We start from the raw sequence: 21,983 nt of genomic DNA, 5'->3' as shown, positions 1-21,983 counted from the left end.
GTGGGCTTTTTTTAAGATGAATCCTCTTAATTTGATCACAATCTCATGATACTTGAAGATAGGTTTTGGTATAATGTGCTTACTTATACTTCGCTAATTTTTGCACTCTAAATATTTGAATTAAGATATCATATTGATGTAATTGTTTTTCTTACATGCTCATTTTGCCACAAAATTAATTGACTCAATTTCTGATAGTAATTGCAGCTTGGCACTTTTTGATGCCTTTTCACTACCAGGTTACAAGATTGTGTTATAACTATTCCAGGATGAGCACATTTACACTTATACTTCAGGTATTACATTTATCAGTAAGACTATATTTCATCTGACATCTTTTGGTGTTCTGTCTGCATTCTTCACTCATCTGTCACAATAAAAACTGATTTGCTGTTAGTCATTTCATTAATTATTAAATGGTTGAGGTCTATACAAGTCATGCCTGAATATTGAATATTTTGAAGATGGGATGAAGTGCAATTCCTTTGCTTAAAACATTTTACTGTTAATTGTAGGGAGAATTTGTTGAAGATGGCACTGAGACTCATTTTACAATTGGCAATCATGACTGCTGTATCAAAGCTGTGAGCAGTGGGAAACGAAGAGAAGGAATTATCCACACTCTTATTTTGGATGGCCAAGAAATCCCAGAAATTGTTGAGTAATTTCCCGAATGGCAGCTGTGCTAAAGAACAAAGATCTTTCAATTTATTGGTAAATCAGTTGTTGTAATATAAGACACATGATGATAATGAAACAATTCTATTTCTGATCAGTTGGGGAAATTTGTGGTTTTGTGCATAATCACCCTCTAGTTGCAATAGGAAGTGAATTGTTGATTTTAAATTACTCTTACTGTCAAAAGCATTTAAAACAAGCATTTGTATTGAACAATACAATTTTTGCTCCTATAATACCAAGTGAGCAAGATACGTTTTTGATATAGGTACAAGTTGAATTTTAAAAAATGCAGGTATAAATTATGAATTCAAAAGATTCAACACATTTATCCAGACATTGGGTTTCATCTTTTAGCTGTGCTGAGCTGAAGTGTCACTGTGCTTGGATTAATTTGGGTCCTCCCCAAAAAAATAGTGAAATTAGCCTAAAAAACATGCACTAAAACAGGACATGAACATAATCTGATGGGATAACGGTCAGTTGAGCACAGCAGTGATGCCTTTATTGATGAAGGAGAAAAGAAGTTAATGTTTCAGGTCAGATTGCTCTGACCAATGATCTTGACCTTACTGTCTCTTTCCACAGCCTGACCTATTTAAGTGTTTTCAGCATTTTCGACTTTTGTTTCAGATTCCCAGCTGCTGCGGCTGCGGTTTCCATTTGATAGGGTGGCACAGTGGCAAAGTGGTTCGATCAAAACTTTACCAAACAGACTATCTGGGTTCAATTCCCACTGCTGTCTCTTAGGAGTTTGTATGTTCTCTTCATGACACCTGGGTTTCTTCCAGGTGTGCTAGTTCCTTCCTGCATTCCAAAGACATCACAGTTTTGGTAGGTTAATTGGTCATTATAAATTGTGATTAGACTAGTGTTAAATTGCTGTGCAGCATGTTTCGAAGGGCCAAAAGGGCCTCCTCCACACTGTATCTCAATAAATAAAATATTTATGTCATGTAATCAGTGAAGGTGGATGTCGAAGACAGGATATGAGGGATTATTAAGTGTTATCTGCACCCACCCCACCCCCACCTGATTACTGATGAACTATGTTATTGGGATCCATCAAAACCTGGAGAAGGTCATTTGATTTGCTTTGGGAGCTTTGGCTTTGCATACTCCTGACAAGAAAGATTCATCTTCTGCATAGAAAACTTGCTTTCTCTACCTAATTGGTAGATAGATCTGTGTCTTAGCCAGAACATCTCTCCTAATCGCTCATTTCTTCCCTGTTGCTGCCACTCTTCTGGTTTGGCTTCAATATCCAGGACCTTGCAGCTGGTTCTCCAGCACTAGCTGCTGTCTTTGATTAGCCACATTACACAGAATTTACCACAATGTAGACTCCATGCCTTGGGTGCTACAAGTTGTAGGATGACACCGTACCAGTGAGAGGAAAAACCTAATATTTGGAAGACTAGTAGATTTATTACAATGATTTTGTTATTTGCATGATTCTTGTTGTATGACTCTGCTTCTTCATGTCCTGGCCATTCAGTAAAGGAGCTGAGGTATCCATTAAATTGATTTTTCTCTGCAGCAAAGTGATACAGAAAACACTCCTTGTTACATGTAAAATGTTTTATGGTCTCCAAGGTGTGTGTCTGTCTGCCTATCTATCTCACTATATTTGGTCTTACTAGGCACATTCCATTCATTTCATTTTTTTAAAATTGGAACTAAATAAATTATCATTAATTTTCTACATTGCACTATACATTCCCTGCCTTTTCATTGGCTATGCTAAATAGTCCAAGCCTTCCCTAGTAATACTCTGCAACTCTTTCTTGCTACATTGACAACTGCATTGCTGCCGCTTCATATCCCCATGCTGAGATCGGTTTCATCAACTTGGTCTCCAAATTCCACCCTGCCCTTAAATTCACTTGGTCTATTTGTGACACCTCTCTCCCCTTTCTCGATCCCTCTGTCTCCATCTCTGGAGACAAACTGTCAACAGACATCTTTTATATACTTAGGAATTTCCATGGTTTTCTTGACTAGTACTACTTTCCTCCCTGTCACTTCTCAAAATGCTATTTCCTATCTCTTGTATGTGTGTATACAGGGAAACTATTCCTCTTGTCCTCACCTACCACCCCATGGTCATAGATTTCTTCAGGGAACCTTTTTTCCTCTTTTACCCCTTCTGTTTCCCTCTTCTATTCTCCATTCTGGCCTCTTACCTCTTCTCCTCACCTGCCTATCATCTTCCTTGATACCATTGCTTCTTCCCTTTCTCCCATGGTTCACTCTCCTCTCCTACCATATTCTGTCTTATCCAGCCCCTTTACCTTTCCCACCCGCCTGACATCATCTATCACATTCTAGCCTGTCCTCCAGCCCCTCACCCCACCCTTTTATTCTGGCATCTTCCCCTTTCAGCCCTAATTAAGGGTCCTGATCCAAAATGTTGATTGTTCATTCTTTTCCGTAGACGCTGCCTGACCGTCCGAGTTCCTCCAGCTTTTTGTGTGCGTATTGCTCTGAATTTCCAGTATCTGCAGAATCTTGTGTTTACAATACACTTCGATAAAAACCACAGATAAAATTAGATTTCCTTCTGTTTCTTGTGTAAGTGTATATATTAATGGTAATGAATGTTATTAATAAGGCAGAAACATGGGCAAGGAAGGAATTTTGTGTATAATAAATGACATTTTGACTTCATGTGGAAGTCCAGAGAAAATGTCTTTACTGCTACAACAATGGACAGCACAAATTGGACTCTAAAGAGGAATTAATAAATGTTTGAAAAGTTCTTAGGTTAGAATGTTCTTTGTCGTTTTACACTGAGCAATATTGACCTAGGGATGCATATTATATTCCTACAGAGTTTTTTTGCAGAAGACTTTGATATAGATTTCTTTTATATAGACTATTTAATACAAATAAATAATTTTATATTGTAGTTGTCTGATTTTTATCTGAGCATTAAAACAGAATTCATCTGAGTTTGTAATTACTTTGCGGCTATTTTCATTTTCCTTTGGTTTTCAAAGCTGCAAGATTGTACTCTGATTGTAAAGTAGAAAAATATAGGAAATGTGTTACTTTGAAACTTTGTTGTACTTCATGGGCAACGTTATTGCCTTCATACTTGGCTCACGTATTTCTTTACCTGAAGGCCAACCTCTTGGAACCCTTAGCTTTCTACATATTAACTCTTTTCTTCCTCCAACCCCACCCTGCATTGCTGTGACTCATCTTCTAATGATTACATGCTCATCTTCAGCTGGCTACCTCTTAACCTGACATCTGTTCTATTACCCTTGTCTTCTGAGGTAATTGTTTTGATACAAGATGCTAATCCTATCTCTTTATTCCCCACATAAAAACTTAAATGGATGAATTGTCTATCAGCCCCTCAAGCCTGTTCTATCATTCAACACTATCTTGGCTGATTTTCTACCTCAACGCCTTAATTATTGGCATGCACCTTAATCCTTTAATATCCAGAAATTAATCAGTTTCTTAGTGCAGACAATGATTGAGTCTCCCCAGTCTTCTAAGCAACAAACTCCCATCTTCACCCTGAGAACACTCCACTGTTCTCCGGCACTACAGTTCTGCAAAGTAAGATAGGTAAAGAACAGGTTTAACAACTCAAAACTGAGCATCCATGAGAGTAGGCCATCAACAGCAATGGAAGAGTACATCATGAAACTATAATCTCATACCTAAGCAAACTCTTTACTTCACCAGTCAAATCATCCCAACAGATCAACCCTGTTCAGAGGAGTATAGAAGGTCATGTTAAGATCAGCACCCTCTCACCATAAATCTATGATCTGTAGTATTTGACATTTTCCACCCTGGGAAAAATATTCTGGCTCCTTGGTGAAGTTCTTTCTGCACACACTCCAAAGGCAGCACATCCTTCCTGTAATATGGTGAAGACAACTGCACACAATATCCAAAATATGACCTAAGCAAAGTTATATGCAATAGCAATGAGCTTCCTAACTTGTACTAATACCCCAACTAAGAAAGTGTGCCATATGTCTTCGTAATTCTACTACTTGTGTTGCCACTTTCAGGGGATTATAGAGCTGTACCCCAAGAATCCACTGTATATCAGTGCTTCCAAAGGATCCTGCCATTTACTGTACAAGTTCCTCGTACAGTACATTTGACCTCCCAAGATGCAACGCTTCACACATCATGATTACACTCCTTCTGCCATTTTGCTACCCATATTTTTAATGGAACCATTACAGAACTGTTCCCAAAACCATGACTCACTTTCAAGGACTCTGCATCTCATGTTCTCCATTTATCGTTTACTTATCTATTATTGTTATTTCTTTTTTTCTATTGTTTTTGCAGTTTGTTGCTGCAAGAAACCAAATCTAGGGGTTGTATATGGTGACATATATGCACTTTGATAATGAATTCACTTTGAACTTTGATCAACATTTGGAAATCTAGGCAAGGGAAAAGAAGATGGAGTTTAACTCATGGTGTGAATGACCTTCTACCTTAAACCATTCTTGTTGCATCGCCACTGCAAGAAGTGCTGTGGGAAGAGAAAAAGCCAACCAGCATCTTTTCAGTAAAACTGTGGATGGGCACATCCTGAGAATCTTGCTTAAAAATTCAGAGACAACTTTTGAATGGATATGTGCTATGTGATTCTGTCGCAAAGGAATATCCACCAGAGATGCTGCTAATTACCACTCAACATTCTTGCTGAATTATAACTTGCCACTGGTCCTGAATGCCACCTTTCATTGGAAACATATTTTCTGGTGTGCATTTGGAAAGAAGTTCTTGATGTGAAAATTTATTGCAGTATAGAATTTCACACCAATTTGCAGCTGCAAGTTGTCCCATGCACGCTCAAAGTGATGCATCCTTCCTTCTCTCCTTTGAAGGAACTTTGAGCAGACTGACGGCCACAGATATTAACACACACAAAATTCTGGTGGAATGCAGCAGGTCAGGTAGCATCTATAGGAAGAAGTACAGTTGACATTTCAAGCCGAGACCCTTCGTCAGGACTAACTGGATGAAATAGTAAGAGATTGGTAAGTAGGAGGGGGAGGGGGAGGGATAAAGCTGAGAGCTGCAAAATTGATTGGCAAAAGGGATATAAGGTTGGAGAGGGGAGAGGATCATGGAATGGGAAGTCTAGGGAAAAAGAAAGGGGGAAGGGAGCACCAGAGGAAGATGGAGAGCAGGCAAGGAGTTATTGTGAGAGGGACAGAGAGAGAAAAGGGGGGGGGGGGTATTAATAAATAAGGGATGGGGGGGTAAGAAGGGGAGGAGAGGTATTAACGGAAGTTAGAGAAACCCATGTTCATGCCATCAGGTTGGAGGCTACCCAGATGGAATATAAGGTGATGTTCCTCCAACCTGAGTGTGGCTTCATCTTGACAGTAGAGGTGGCCATGGATTGACATAGCAGAATGGGAAACATTGATTTCTCTAACTTACGTTAATGCCCCTCCTCCCCTTCTTACCCCAGCCTTTATTTATTTATTATTTTCCCCCTTTTTTCTCTTTCTTTTTCTCTCTCTGTCCCTCTCACAATAACTCCTTGCCTGCTCTCCATCTTCCTCTGGTGCTCCCCTCCCCCTTTCTTTTTCCCTAGGCCTCCTGTCCCATGATCCAGCCTTGTATCCCTTTTACCAATCAACTTTTCCAGCTCTTAGCTCCATCCCTCCCCCTCCTGTCTTCTCCTACCATTTTGGATCCCCCCTCCCCCTCCCACTTTCAAATCTCTTACTATCTCTTCTATCAGTTAGTCCTGACGAAGGATCTCGGCCTGAAACGTCGACTGTACTTCTTCCTATAGATGCTGCCTGACCTGCTGAGTTCCACCAGCATTTTGTGTGTGTTGCTTGGATTTCCAGCATCTGCAGATTTCCTTGTGTTTGAGCCATAGATATTAACCAGTTTACCAAGTGTGAATTACAAATAGTTGATACAATGCAGCATCATTTTACACATTTCATATGTAATAGGTAAATTTTGTGCTTACAATCTGCATGTAATCAAATAATGTGGATAAGCTCGAGAACTGTCCAAAATAACAAAGGCTTTGGATGTACTCTCTGCAATACTGTCTTTGTATTCACAACAATCATAATCTTTTAGTTGCTGTGAAATATGAAATGTGGGCTTTCTGTTACAATTGCCAATGAATACTTCAGCTTCAAAGATGTGAATTATTTTCCCAACGACATTAGTTCTTTTCATGAGATTTTTCAAGTTGTTTCTAAAGTAGATTCCATCACCATATTCCTTTTCTATAAATTTAAAACATATATAAATTAATCATGAATAATTTGTAGTCCTATCACCTATTATATATAATTTTCACCAAACTATTATTTAGGGAAGGACCATATGCACAATTTTGACTTGTAATATTCTTCACATTAGAATGGGCTGGTAGTAGGACAGGGCTACCTACTCTCACAGGCTTTTCTCAGAAAAAAAATGCTCAGACCATCAAGTACAGTACTATGCAAAAGTCTTAGGCATGTATATATAGCTAGGGTGGCTAAAACTTCTGCATAGTACTGTAGTAATTTTATATTTTACACTGCACTGCTGCTGCAAAATAAAAACATTTCATGACATTTGGAGAGATGATAAACCTGATTCTGATAAGGTTCTGTACTGTTTATTGAGAGTGGAAAGGGGGTTATCATAGTTGGAAAAAGGGGAAGAGAGAGGGGAGAGGGTGGGAAGCACCAGAGAGACATTCTGTAAGGATCAATAAACCAATTATTTGGAATCAAATGACCTTGTCTGCTGACTCAGGGCTACGTGTGTCTGCACTGCACTAACCCAGCCCCTGGCATCCTTCTCTGCCACCTGTCCTACATGCCTCCCACCTTTGCTATTCCCAACATCTTTTTCTCACGCCAGGTTTACTAACTCACTTTCCACTCCACGTAGTCAAATATGGTACTGTAGGGTCTTAGGCACCCTATATGTGCCAAAGATTTTTGCACTACTGTATATACCAATATATTGCCTATATATAGGTAGATGGAGCTTAGAAAAATACAGGGCTATGAGTAAGCCTAGGTGGTTCTAAGATAAGGACATGTTCGGCACAGCTTTGTCGGCCGAAGGGCCTGCATTGAGCTGTAGGTTTTCTATGTTTCTATATAGAAAGGTGCCAATAAAAGTCCAGTGATATCATGAGGGATCCCACCTACATCAGGAAGGCTACACAGCATCCACACCTGGACCACCAGACAGTTATATTTCCCCCAGGTTGTTAGGCTGATCAGCACCTCCACCCATTAACACCCACCCACACCACTACTGCTTTATAATTTCCTGTCAGTCACCTTGTGTTCAAATACTCCTGTGCCTAGCATCACTTTATATAGATACAATTAATGCTAATCTTATGTATTTATATTTATTGTGTTTTTCCTATGCTGCATCAGTTCTGGAGTGATAATCATTTTGTTCTCCTTTACACTTACGTACTGACCAATGATAATAAACCACCTTTAATCTTAAGTATGAAGTGAAAAACAATTACAGTGCTTGGGTAGTACATTTGACGATATTATTTAGATTAATGATGGAATAAAATATAATTACCGTGTACATATGAATATGTTTCCTGAAATCCAATTCTGCAGACGAAGTTGCAGAAGTAGCTGGGAACAGCATGATACAAGGTGGTAACACTTCCATCAGTTTGCATAAACTCTTTATTATTTTCTTTCGTATTTAAGTAGCAAGCCCACAAGACAGGATTCTGTATTTGTTCAATCTGTATTAAAGCAATATTCTTATTAAAACATTACATTCTCCAAATGTAGATCCATTTCAAATTAGAAACTCAAAGATCAGTGTGGTCAGCAAATACCATGTTAATCACGTGGCTCGTTGCTTCAAAGATTCAAAGTACATTTATTATCAAAGTATGTAAGTAGCATACAACCCTGAGATTCTTCTTCCCACAGGCAGCCATGAAACAAGAAACACTGGAACCCATTCAAAGAAAACATCAAAAACCCGGTGCATGAAGAAAAGAACAAATCGCGCAAAGGGCAAGAAACGAGCAAATAACAGTCACAGAGCTGCAGAGTAAGCAGTCTCAGAATGTTCAGTTCAGTTCAATTCAGCCACATTGAAGCACCCCAGTGAAAATCCACACAAAGGAGCAATAAAAGTACTTCATATATTCTTTATGCTATTTAATTCTAGGAAACTATGGTCCTTTTGATGGAATTATCATTAAGGATCATTATTGCAGCAGATTCAATTGGGCTGAATGGCTTAATTCTGCTCCTATGTCTTATGGATATTAAGTTAATATAGCTTAAAGCAATGAATGTGTCCTAACAAAATTAGTTAGAAGGATCCGTAAAATTTTGAAACTCTTGAATATCATAAATGGTACTCGTGAAAATTTAAGTTTGTTTAGTTAAACAAACCTAAATGTGAAAAAGACTAAGGAGGTGGTGGTAGACCTGAGGAGAGCGAAGGTACCGGTGACCCCTGTTTCGATCCAGGGGGTCAGTGTGGACATGGTGGAGGATTACAAATACCTGGGGATACGAATTGACAATAAACTGGACTGGTCTAAGAACACTGAGGCTGTCTACAGGAAGGGTCAGAGCCATCTCTATTTCCTGAGGAGACTGAAGTCCTTTAACATCTGCCGGACGATGCTGAGGATGTTCTATGAGTCTGTGGTGGCCAGTGCCATCATGTTTGCTGTTGTGTGCTGGGGCAGCAGGCTGAGGGTAGCAGACACCAACAGAATCAACAAACTCATTCGTAAGGCCAGTGATGTTGTGGGGATGGAACTGGACTCTCTCATGGTGGTGTCTGAAAAGAGGATGCTGTCTTAGTTGCATGCCATCTTGGTCAATGTCTCCCATCCACTACATAATGTACTGGGTGGGCACAGCAGTACATTCAGCCGGAGACTCATTCCTCCGAGATGCAGCACAGAGCGTCATAGGAAGTCATTCCTGCCTGTGGCCATCAAACTTTACAACTCCTCCCTTGGAGGGTCAGACACCCTGAGCCGATAGGCTGGTCCTGGACTTATTTCATAATTTACTGGCATAATTTACATATTACTATTTAACTATTTATGGTTCTATTACTACTTATTATTTATGGTGCAACTGTAACGAAAACCAATTTACCCTGGGATCAATAAAGTATGACTACGACTATAAGGGTTCACAAATGCAATAATTTATTGGATACACACAAAACTTGGTCTATCACAGACAAAACTCTCCCAACCATTTAAAGTTTCTGCAAGAAGACAGCAACTATCCTCGGATTCCCACCATCCATGTCATGCTGCCTTCTCACTGCAAGTTCAGAAGCCTGAAATCTCATGCCTTCAGGTTCAGGAACCATTACTTTCCTACAACCGTTAGGTTCCTCAACCGATTTGTACAATCCTAATCCTACGTCAACAATGGGAGGCATAGTAGCGTAATGATTAGCACAATGCTTTACAGTACCAGTGCCCTGGGTTCAATTCTGGCCGATGCCTGTAAGGAGTTTGAAGGGTTTCCTCTGGGTGCTCCAGTTTCCTCCCAAAGTTCAAAGATGTGCTCACAACACACTGGAGGAACTCAGCAGGTCGGGCAGCATCCGTAGAAACAATCAGTCAACATTTCCGGCTGGAACCCTTCGTCAGGACTGAAGAGGGAAGGGGCAGAGGCCCTATAAAGAAGGGGGGAGTGTGGGAAGGAGAAGGCTGGTAGGTTCCAGGTGAAAAACCAGTAAGGGGAAAGATAAAGGGGTGGGGGAGGGGAAGCAGGGAGGTGACAGGCAGGAAAGGTGAAGAAGGAATAGGGGAAAACACAATGGGTAGTAGAAGGAGGCGCAACCATGAGGGAGGTAGTAGGCAGCTGGGAGAGGGGGCAGAGTGAAATAGGGATAGGGGAAGGGAGGGGGAGGGAATTACCGGAAGTTGGAGAATCCTATGCTCATACCAAGGGGCTAGACGATATATGAGGTGTTGCTCCTCCAACCTGAGGTCCGGCCCGAGACATTGATCGTTTCCACAGGTGCTGCCCAACCTGCTGAGTTCCTCCAACGTGTTGTGAGTGTTGCTTTGACCCCAGCATCTGCAGAGTATTTTGTATTCAAAGATGTGCTAGTTGGTATATTAATTGGTCATTGTAAATTGTCCCATGATTAGGCAAGTATTAAGTCAGGGGTTTCTAGGCAGCAGGGCTTAAAGGGCCAGAAGGGCCTAATCCACACTGTATCTCAATAAATAAATAAATAGAACACTATTTAGTACCACGTGCATGGCCATGGACTCGATTCTCATTGTTTTCATGTATTTGTGTTTACTTTAGTAGAATCTATTTTTTCCATTCACTACTTTGTATACTATAATTCATATTCCATGTGTTATCATCTGAGTTTCTGTGATACTGCAGCAAGTTTTTCACTGTACCTGTATCTCATCATACCTGTGGCACATGACAAGAAACTCGACGACTTGATCATACTAACTTAACATTAAAAAAACAAAATCTAGTTCAAAGATGAGTAAGCTTAAGGATAGCTCTAAAATGCTTCCAGAAATTATTCCTGAAGGAATTTTGGAATAGGAGTAGTTGATTTATCCCCTTGATCCTGTTCTGACTTTTAATGACATAATAGCCGCACTGAGATAGGGACAGGAAATGCTAGATTTAGCAGATTAGGCAGGTGCTGAAGAGGTTATCTGGCTGATATTACAGTGTGAGAGAGAGAGAGAACAGGGTTTGGGAAAGATGGAAAAACTGATTTAATATTAGAGTCCGGCCTACAGCTGATTGGGCAATGTTGAATTCAGTATTGAAACTGAAAGGCTGCAGTGTGCTGAGGTGGAAGATGAGGTCCCATTCCTCACGCTCATTTTTACAACACAGTTAGGTGTGAATGGGAGTGGAATAGGGAATTTAATTGGCAGACAGATTTCAATTACCCTAGAATCACCCATCCAGTTTATATGCAGGCAGTCCACAAAGCCACCTTTTCTGTCTTTGGTTTCTTCGGTGTAGAGGAGACCACACAGAGAGCACTAAATACAGTCTGCTATTTCAATAGATAATGCCTGAGTTACTAGACATTTCCAGCATTTTCTACTTCTAGATTTCATGCATTTATTATTTTATGCTTAATTCTCTACATCTGCATTTTCATCATCTGTTTAAAACCTTTACTTAAATCTCAGGTTTAAAATTTGAAATCAACTTTGTATCATTTGCCAATGGTTCTGTGCTCTGCATGAACAAGTAGCTTCTCAAACAATTGTGACAGATTTGCTTTAAATTTCAGACTATATCCCTTGTTCGAGATTCCATAACCAGCAGAAATTTTTTCATCTAACCCAATAGTTCCCAAACTGGGGTCCACAGAACTCTTGTTTAATGGTATTGATCCATGGCCTGAAAAAAGGTTGGGAACCCCTGATCAAACCAATCAATTTCACGTAATATCTTGGAAATTTTCAATCAGATCAACACTTAACATTCTAAATTCTTGAAGTTCAAACCATAGTTTCTTGAAAGTAGCAACACAGGTAGATATAACATTGTATCATTTTTAATGCATGCATTTCTAAATGACAATAAACGAGGACTGAGTGTCCTCATAATCTAATCTAATCTAATAATGGATAGAAAGATACATAAGAAACTGATAATCATTAGTCAGGGCATTGGAAACTAAAGTAGGATGTCACGCTCCAAGATAATAAGACCTTGGTCCACTTTAGCAGGAGTACCATGCATTTCTGATCACTATGGGGTGGAGACAAGTCTGTACCAAAGGAGGTGTAAGGTGTTCTTTCTCTCTGCTAGCCTGCAGGTTGCCCTTGGGCAAGGTGTACCACCTGCTATGCCCCCCTGATCAGAGTCACTGAAGCCATGGGAGCAGGTGGTGGATGGTTGAATGAGCTGGTGGTGCATCTCACAAGTCCTGGCTATGTGACCACTGATGTCAGGCAGACAATCTCTGAAGAGTATTGATAATGGCTGGGGACACCCTACTTGTAAAGACACTACCCAGAAGAAAGCAATCGCAAACGACTTTTGTAGAAAAGGTTACCCATAAGAATCGTGGTCATGGAAAGAATGGACAAACAACGAAAAATGGATGGACAAATAATGAACAAACAAATGGTTTAGGAAGATGCAATTATATTGAGAAGCTACAGCAGTTGCAACATCAGAGTGTGTAACACCACACAACAGGATGTTGCCTTGGATTGAGAAATTCAGTAAAAGATGCAGAAGTAGGATTAGGGAAAAAGATTGAGAGGGAATATGAGAAGGATCTTCTTCACACAGTGTGTGGTATGTACCTGAATGCAATACTTAGAGGGTGTTTGAAGCTAGGTTGCTGACAGCTTTACAGAGGTTTCTAGATGGGCATTTACAAATTTAGGCATAAAATATGGACCAAGTGGTGAGAAAGGAAATCAATATGGACGGGTGCCATCATGGCCAAGTTGATCAAAGTAACCTCTTTCCATGCTATACAATTTTAAATCAGAATAACTTTAATCATACTGCAAAATCTCACAATCTAAATGAGTTTTTTAATTAATTAGGTTTAGGTAGTTCTTACAAATGTCTTCAAAAATCCCATCCTGAGGTTAATCAGTTGAACATGCACAGAAGGATTTCCACTAAGTGAACATAATCTTCTGATGTATTTAATGGGATGGAACATGAATGTCATTTCAATTAGCCCACAGAGGTACTCAGCACGTTATATGTTCAGATGGTGGGAGGGTGTGATGGTGTGTGTGTGTGTGTGAGTGTGCGGGGGGGGGGGAAGAGTGCAGAGGGAAGTAAAGTGGTAACAATGGGATGGAATTGGTAGATCATACTCCATTTGAGGTTTTGACCACGATCTGGGACCAAAAGCCACTTTCAAACTGTATGACAGATTGCTGGAATTCCTAAACTTTATTCCTCTTCAATCTTACCCAACAGGACTGTATTGAAGGTATAGCCTCATTCCCAAAATACTGCCCTTTATTCCAAATGATTTCAAGCAGGATCATGGAGACTAAAGTATTCTTCAGTGTACACAGAGGGATGGGTAAACTAACAATAATACTTTTAAATAAAAAGGCACAAGAGCACAACTCAAAGGCCAGGAAGAGAAATATTTTTAGATAGGTAGATAGATACACTTTATTAATCCGGAGGGAAATTTGATTTTGTTACAGGAAATACTTAGTAAAGGAAGGTGATAATCAGAATGAACTGACTCCTAAGGGTGTAACTGGGGCCAGAATGCTGAACTTCGGAAACAGATGTTCAATTTTTTTAAAAAACAGAAATGATAGTATTTCAGATGATAAAGTCAAACTGAATGTATTTTTAATCAAACTATATAAAATTAAAAAATGCTTTTGAAGCCCAACTATACTTACCTTCAGAATGGTGAGGCCTGCATCTTCAAATGCCTCGGTTCTTTTTTTAAATTCATCACTAGTAATTTTCATTGGTATTTTCTGGAAAACTGAACTAACCATTGGGCCCCAATTACTTGGTAAGTTCTTCAAGTAATCAACTCCCTGAACTAAGAAAAGGAATAAAAAAAGCTCTTTTGATAAATGTCATTGTATACTTGATAAAAAATATTACATGATTGTACAATTCTTCTGTTAACTTCCCAATAATGTCTGTAATTTGGTGTACAGTGCCTATAAAAGGAAGTTTTCTTGTTATATTGTTTTATAACTATGGATTTAATTTGGCTTTTTTGACACTGATCGACAGGAAAAAAAACTCTTCTGTGTCAAAAACAGATCTCTACAAAGTAATCTAAATTAATTACAAATATAAAATACAAAATAATTGATTGCATAAGTATTCACCCCCTTCAAGTCAGTATTTAGTAGATGCACCTTTGTATCAGCTTTGCACATCTGGACATTCCAATTTTTCTCCATTCTTCTTTACAAAATGCTCAAGCTCTGTCAGATTGCATGGGGATCGTGAGCAAGCAGCCCTTTTCAAGTTCAGCTACAAATTCTCAATTGGATTCAGGTCTGGATTCTGTCTTGGCCACTTCAGAACATTAACTTTGTTGTTTTTAAGCCATTCCTGTGTAGCTTTGGCTTTATGCATGGGGTCATTGTCTTGCTAGAAAACAAATCTTCTCCCAAGTCACAGTTCTCTTGCAGACTGCATCAGGTTTTCCTCCAGAATTTCCCTGTATTTTGCTGCATTCATTTTATCCTCTACTTTCACAAGTCTTCCAGTACCTGCTGCAGTGAAGCATCCCCACAGCATGATGCTGCCACCACCATTCTTCATGGTAGGGATGGTGTGTTTTTGATGATGTCTGGTGTTTGGCTTACGTTTAGTCTGATGGCCAAAAAAACTAAATTTTGGTTTTATCAGACCATAGAACCTTCTTCCAGCTGACTTGAGCGACTCCCACATGCCTTTGAGCAAACTCTAGCTGAGATTTCATGTGAGTTTTTTGCAACAATGGCTTTCCCTTTACAACTCTCCCATAAAGCTGCGACTGGTGAAGCACCCCGTCAACAACTGTATACGCAGACACTCCCATCTCAGCCACTGAAGCTTGTATCTCCTCCAGAGTTGTCTCAGGTCTCTTGGTGACCTCCCTCACTAGTCCCCTTCTTGCACAGTCACTCAGTTTTTGAGGATGACCAGGTTCATGAAGATTTAAGGTTGTGCCATAATTTCTGGATGATTGACTTAACTGTACTCCAAGGGACATTCAGTGACTTGGAAATCTTTTTGTATCCATCTCCCGGCATGTGCTTTTCAATAACTGTTTTTGCAGATTTACTTTGAGTGTTTTTTTGTCATCATGGTGTAGTTTTTGCCAGGATACTGACTCACCAGCAGTTGGACCTTCCAGATACAGGTGTATTTTTACTAGAACCAATTGAAACACTGTACACAGGTTTCCTAAAGCAGGTTTCCATTTAACTAATTATTTGACTTGGTTGCACCAGTGATGATTTGGTGTGTCACATTAAAATGGGTGGGGAAGGGTGAATCTTATGCAATCAATTATTTTGTGTTTTATATTTGTAATTAATTTTGATCACTTCGTAAAGATCTGTTTTCATTTTCAGAACGAGGGGTCACAGTTTGAGGATAGAGGGGAAGCCTTTTAGGACCGAGATTAGGAAAAACTTCTTCACACAGAGAGTGGTGAATCTGTGGAATTCTCTGCCACAGCAAACTGTTGAGGCCAGTTCATTGGCTATGTTTAAGAGGGAGTTAGATATGGCCCTTGTGGCTACAGGGGTCAGGGGGTATGAAGGGAAGGCTGGGGCGGGGTTCTGAGTTGGATGATCAACCATGATCATAATAAATGGCGGTGCAGGCTCAAAGGGCCGAATGGCCTACTCCTGCACCTATTTTCTATGTTTCTATGTTTCTATGTTTCTATTTTGACACAAAGGGTCTTTTTCTGTTGATCAGTGTCAAAAAGGCCAAATTAAATTCACTGTGATTCAATGTTGTAAAACAACAGAACATAAAAACGTCCGGGGGAGGGCGGAGTGAATACTTTGTATAGGCACTGTATTTGCACAAGGAATCACATACATTGACAGTCTTCTTATGGGCAAGATACAGGAGAGTGGTGTAACAGGGCATGCATTGCTGCGGCTTTTTAATACAAATAGACTGACAAACTAGAGCACTACGATAATCCAATACAGTTCAGTAAATGAAGCATGAAATAAGTTATCAGATAAACCTATAAGCTTGTTATTATAAGATATTCCAAGTTCTTAGTTTTTAGATATAGTTTACATGGGAGCACAGAGAAGCACACCATAGGGATGTACAAATCATAAACACACCCCATGTTATTCCGCATGAATTAGATCTGCTTAGAATATTGTATATTGTACATTTAGAACTTGTGGGCACGTGGCCAAGTGGTTAAGGCATTGGACTAGCGACCTGAAGGTCGTGAGTTTGAGCCCCAGCCGAGGCAACGGGTGTTGTGTCCTTGAGCAAGGCACTTAATCACACATTGCTCTGCGACGACACTGGTGCCAAGCTGCATGGGTCCTAATGCCCTTGCAACACTGGTGGCGTGGAGAAGGGAGACTTGCAGCATGGGCAACTGCTGGTCCTCCATACAACCTTGCCCAGGCCTGCGCCCTGGAGAGTGAAGACTTTCCAGGCGCAGATCCATGGTCTTGCAAGACATTTAGAACTACTAATTGTGTGGGTTACAGATCTAATTATGTACTATGCATGATTGATAAGGTCTAAATGTAACCTAACCTTAAGGCATAATAGAAAATGATCAAAAGTAAGAGGTTCAATTGTTCAGTAGTGGCTGTTTAAAAATGCATCTATTGGCAGAAGAACATCAACCCAGCAAGGGAGGCCATATTAAAAACTTTTATTGTGTAGAAACATTTGAGCCAACACCGTGGATAAAAGTGAAATTGAACCAGAGAGCGAGGTTAAAAAACTATAAGCCACCAGATATACAAAATGTGGTAACCTGACGATGTTCAGATGGGTGGGGTCTTTCTGTCTTGGGCATGGTGATGAATAATGCAACTATCACAAACATTGAGTGGTTTGGGATGAAATATCAGTCCTTTTATAACAGTAGGTCAGCATCTGCAAAGCGCCAGTCATTTTCTGTCTCTAACTGTGTATAATATTTGGTATATTCTGTCAATTTGAGAGACTCCCAATACAGCTCCCCTTGCAAACTTAAACTGCCCTAAAAAGGACTCATTATAACTATATCACTGCATTCCTAGTGGTGACTGAACCACAACAAAGTTTGTTTACTTATTTACTAGTCTACTTATTGCACTGTGTGATCACAGAGGAACAAAGTGACCACTAGAAAACCACTGGAAATACAATGTTTTTGCATGTGCATAGAATTGTTGGGGGGCCTCAAGGGGAGCATCTGATCAAACCCTCTAAGAGGAGCACAACCTTATTGTGCCTTAATGACCTGGAGAGTTATGTTGGCTGGAGTCAAGGCTTTATGCTTTGGCTCCTGGCAGGATCACCCATGCCAAACAGCTCAAAGGGTAGAGGACAGACAAGGAGTTGTTAACCCTGTCCTCCAGGTTCGGGGGTTCAGCAGGGTTAACAACCCTGACTGGTAAAACAAAACTGTTATAGAAACAGCAGTGAAGAATTCTTCTACATCTGAGTGCAACTATTCCTGAATCTCCACCCAGGACTTGCATGACTGACAGTAGTGAAAACCGAGAGGAGGCATCATCTTCATGTGCCTTGTCTTATGATGTGGGTATACACGGTCATGTATCTGTCTTTATTCTGAGAAATTCTAATAAGCTCTTCAAAATTTTTGCCTGCCTATCCCTTGATGCAAGTCATGAATATCATGCGCTGTTGACCGCAACTTTTTCTTCCATCAATCTTTCCCATCACTGCAAAATTTTCGAGCTTCTCTTTCCTTAGTACCTGTCCCAGAAATTCCAGCTGCTGCTGTTTCTTGATTGATGATATCAGCTCTCTTCTTATTCCGGCTTTTAGCAACACTTCATTGGTTACTCTGTCCTTCAATGATATTTTCATCTTTCTTCTCAAATAGCACATTCCTGCAGCTTTGAGTCTTCCCTCACTTTGCTTTGATGTTGTCCAGCATTCATTTCCATGTTAGTGTGGAATGAATGAGGCACTGCAATACTCTGAGTTTCGTACCCAGAGAAATTGATTCTTTAGTAGCTTGCTCAAATGCTTCAATGTGCACTTAGCAATCCCAATCCTTCTAATTTCAACACCAGCCCTACCATCAAATGTTATCATGCTCTCTAAGCAATCGAACTTCTATGTTTGTTTAATTGTTTTGTTGCCCACTTTCAGTTCACAATTCTGTATTTTATTCCTCTTTGTGACAACCACACATTCGGTCCTCTTGAAGTTGATGCTCAATTCTCTCTTTGCACTTTCTTCGACAATTTTATCTAGTATTTCTTGGAGCTTCTATTTAGAAGTAGATATTAGCAAGGTGTCGTCTGTGTCATCAATATTTTCGCACAATTTTTCAATAAGTAATGATCCTGCCTGGATTACTTTTGGTCATTGCAAATGGAGGTGAGGAAGAGAATGATTTTGACAATAAAAGGATCTTACAAAAACTAGCTCGGATGACAATTGGACATATTATTGAAAATGGAAGAGTGTCATGTGAAATTATTGCCGAATGAAACGGTATTAACACACTACCAAAAAGAAAATGGAAAAAAAATGAGAAAAACTTGTGGTGTATTACACATCTGCCAGAGATGTCAATTACCACCAGCCAATTCACGTTTTTAGCATTTTCTGGTTTCATTTCAGATTTCCAGCATCTGCAGGTATTTTGGCTTTCATTTTCTGCTAGAGGTCTTCATTGCAATTTGATCTACCTAAAGAGTGTGTTGAACAGTACGCTCATAAGACATAAGGGCAGAATTAGGCCATTCGGTCCATCACAACTGCTCCACCATTCCATCAACCCACTCAGTCCCATTCTCCTGCCCCCTCTGTCTGTAACATTTGATGCCCTTACCAGCCAGGAACCTATCAACCTCCACTTTAAGTATACAGTGGCATGCAAAAATGTGGGCACCCCGGTGAAAATTTCTGTTACTGTGAATAGCTAAGTGAGGAAAAGATTACCTGATTTCCAAAAGGCATAAGTTAAAGATGACACATTTCTTTAATATTTTAAGCAAGAGTACTTTTTTTATTTCCATCTTTTACAGTTTCAAAATAACAAAAAAGGGAAAGGGCCCGAAGCAAAAGTTTGGGCACCCTGCATGGTCAGTACTTAGTAACACCCCCTTTGGCAAGTATCACAGCTTGTAACTGCTTTCTGTAGCCAGCTAAGGGTCTTTCAATTCTTGTTTGGGGGATTTTCGCCCATTCTTCCTTGCAAAAGCCTTCTAGTTCTGTGAGATTCTTGGGCCGTCTTGCATGCACTGCTCTTTTGAGGTCTATCCACAGATTTTCGATGATGTTTAGGTCGGGGGACTGTGAGGGCCATGGCAAAACCTTCAGCTTGCGCCTCTTGAGGTAGTCCATTGTGGATTTTGAGGTGTGTTTAGGATCATTATCCTGTTGTAGAAGCCATCCTCTTTTCATCTTTGGCTTTTTTACAGATGATGTGATGTTTGCTTCCAGAATTTGCTGGTATTTAATTGAATTCATTCTCCCCTCTACCAGTGAAATGTTCCCCGTGCCACTGGCTGCAACACAAGCCCAAAGCATGATCGATCCACCCCCGTGCTTAACAGTTGGAGAGGTGTTCTTTTCATGAAATTCTGCACCCTTTTTTCTCCAAACATACGTTTGCTCATTGCAGCCAAAAAGTTCTATTTTAACTTCATCAGTCCACAGTACTTGTTTCCAAAATGCATCAGGCTTGTTTAGATGTTCCTTTGCAAACTTCTGACACTGAATTTTGTGGGGAGGACGCAGGAAAGGTTTTCTTCTAATGGCTCCTCCATGAAGGTCATATTTATGCAGGTGTTGCTGCACAGTAGAACAGTGCACCACCACTCCAGAGTCTGCTAAAACTTCCTGAAGGTCTTTTGCAGTCAAACGGGGGTTTTGATTTGCCTTTCTAGCAATCCTATGAGCAGTTCTCTCGGAAAGTTTTCTTGGTCTCAACTTGACCTCCACCGTTCCTGTTAACAGCTATTTCTTAATTACTTTACAAACTGAGGAAACGGCTACCTGAAAATGCTTTGCTATCTTCTTATAGCGTTCTCCTGCTTTCTGGGCATCATTTATTTTCATGTTCAGAGGGCTAAGCAGCTGCTTAAAGGAGCCCATGGCTGCTGATTGTTGGGACAAGGTTTGAGGAGTCAGGGTATTTATAAAGCTTTGAAATTTGCATCTCCTGGCCTTTCCTAATGATGACTGTGAACAAGCCATAGCCCTAACAAGCTAATTAAGGTCTGAGACCTTGGTAAAAGTTATCTGAGAGCTCAAATTTCTTGGTGTGCCCAAACTTTTTCATGGTGCTCCTTTCCTTTTTTTCACTCTAAAATTGTACAAACCAAAAATAATACAATAATCTTGCTAAAAATGTTGAAAAGAATGTTTCATCTTTAACTTTATGACTTTTGGAGATCAATTCATCTTCTACTCACTTAACTATTCACAGTAACAGAAATTTTGACCAGGGGTGCCCAAACTTTTGCATGCCACTGTACCTAACAATTTGACCTCCACAGACACCATAGCAATGAATTCCACAGATTAACGACCTTCTGGCTAAAAAAATTCTCATCTGTGTTCTAAAGGAATGTCCCTCTATTCTGAGGCTATGACTGCCGATCCTAGACTCCTCCATGACAGAAAATACCCTCTCCAAATCCACTCTGTCTGGGCCTTTCAATATTCAATAGTTCTCAATGAGATTCCCCCTCATTCTTCCAAACCCCAGTGAGTACTGGTCAAGAGCCATCAAACGTTCCTCATACATTAACCCTTTAATTTGTGGAATCATGCTTGTGACCCTCCTCCTCTGGACCGTTTCCAATGCCAACACCATCGTCCTTTATAAGAGGCCCAAAATTGCTCACAATACTCCAAATACAGCCTGACCAATGCCTTATAAACCCTCAGCATTACATCCTTGCTTTTATATTCTAGTCCTCTTGAAATAAATGCTAATATTGCATTTCCCTTCCTTACAACCGGCACACCCCGCAAGATAACCTTTAGGGAATCCTGCATGAGGGCAGCTAAGTCTCTTTGCACCCCAGATTTCTGAATTTTCTCCCCATTTAGAAAATAGTGTATGCTTTTATTCCTTCTACCGAAGCGTATGACCATACACTTCCCGACGCTGTATTCCATCTACCACTTCTTGGGCCATTCCCTTAAAATGTCTAAATTCTTCTGCAGATTCTCTGCTTCCTCAACACTTCATGAGTTTGGAAATTCTTTTCAACAAGAATGATCGATGTGCAGAAATGCACCAGTTATTCTCAAGTCAAATAATAAGCTTCACTCAGCATTATTGGCACATGACGAGAAGAAAATTAGCCACTGTCATATACTTCAGTTTACAACCAGTGGAAATTCAACTCATTAGTTTTCGATCTGTTATGCTATACTATCATGTTAAGAACAATTGTGCCATTTTATATGACACATTGTTCTTGATATGATAGAATATACCGTGTATGATATAATAGTATAGGTAATAGACAATTGACAATAGGTGCAGGAGTAGGCTATTCAGCCCTTCGAGCCAGCACCACCATTCACTATGATCATGGCTGATCATCCACAATCAGTACCCTTTTCCTGCCTCCTCCCAATATCCATTCACTCCAC

At 40.0% G+C, this 21,983-nt stretch overlaps 2 protein-coding genes across 5 annotated transcripts in view; one reads left to right on the top strand and one right to left on the bottom strand.

The window, feature by feature from the left end:
* LOC134348679 (fas apoptotic inhibitory molecule 1) overlaps window positions 1-8,829 on the top strand; it is a 38,301-nt gene extending 29,472 nt beyond the window's left edge. Inside the window, exons 5-6 of one of the 4 annotated variants that reach the window (XM_063052454.1) lie at window positions 516-714; window positions 8,622-8,829. In XM_063052454.1, coding sequence (XP_062908524.1) covers window positions 516-665 — 150 coding nt within the window. In that variant the 3' untranslated portion in view covers window positions 666-714; window positions 8,622-8,829. Of the gene's footprint in view, window positions 1-515; window positions 3,626-8,621 lie in introns of those variants that run through there. The other 3 variants (XM_063052452.1, XM_063052455.1, XM_063052451.1) reach the window with 3 other exon arrangements.
* Window positions 6,472-21,983, bottom strand: part of parp9 (poly(ADP-ribose) polymerase family member 9) — a 64,338-nt gene continuing 48,826 nt past the window's right edge. The window contains exons 9-11 of the mRNA XM_063052450.1: window positions 14,078-14,226; window positions 8,254-8,428; window positions 6,472-6,932 (exon numbers count right to left, since the gene is read on the bottom strand). Of these exons, the coding sequence (XP_062908520.1) occupies window positions 6,661-6,932; window positions 8,254-8,428; window positions 14,078-14,226 (596 nt within the window). The 3' untranslated portion in view covers window positions 6,472-6,660. The remainder of the gene's footprint in view (window positions 6,933-8,253; window positions 8,429-14,077; window positions 14,227-21,983) is intronic.

Source organism: Mobula hypostoma, chromosome 6, assembly GCF_963921235.1.
Source record: "Mobula hypostoma chromosome 6, sMobHyp1.1, whole genome shotgun sequence".
Classification (NCBI taxonomy): domain Eukaryota; kingdom Metazoa; phylum Chordata; class Chondrichthyes; order Myliobatiformes; family Myliobatidae; genus Mobula; species Mobula hypostoma.
This window is presented reverse-complemented; position numbering and strand designations above follow the sequence as displayed.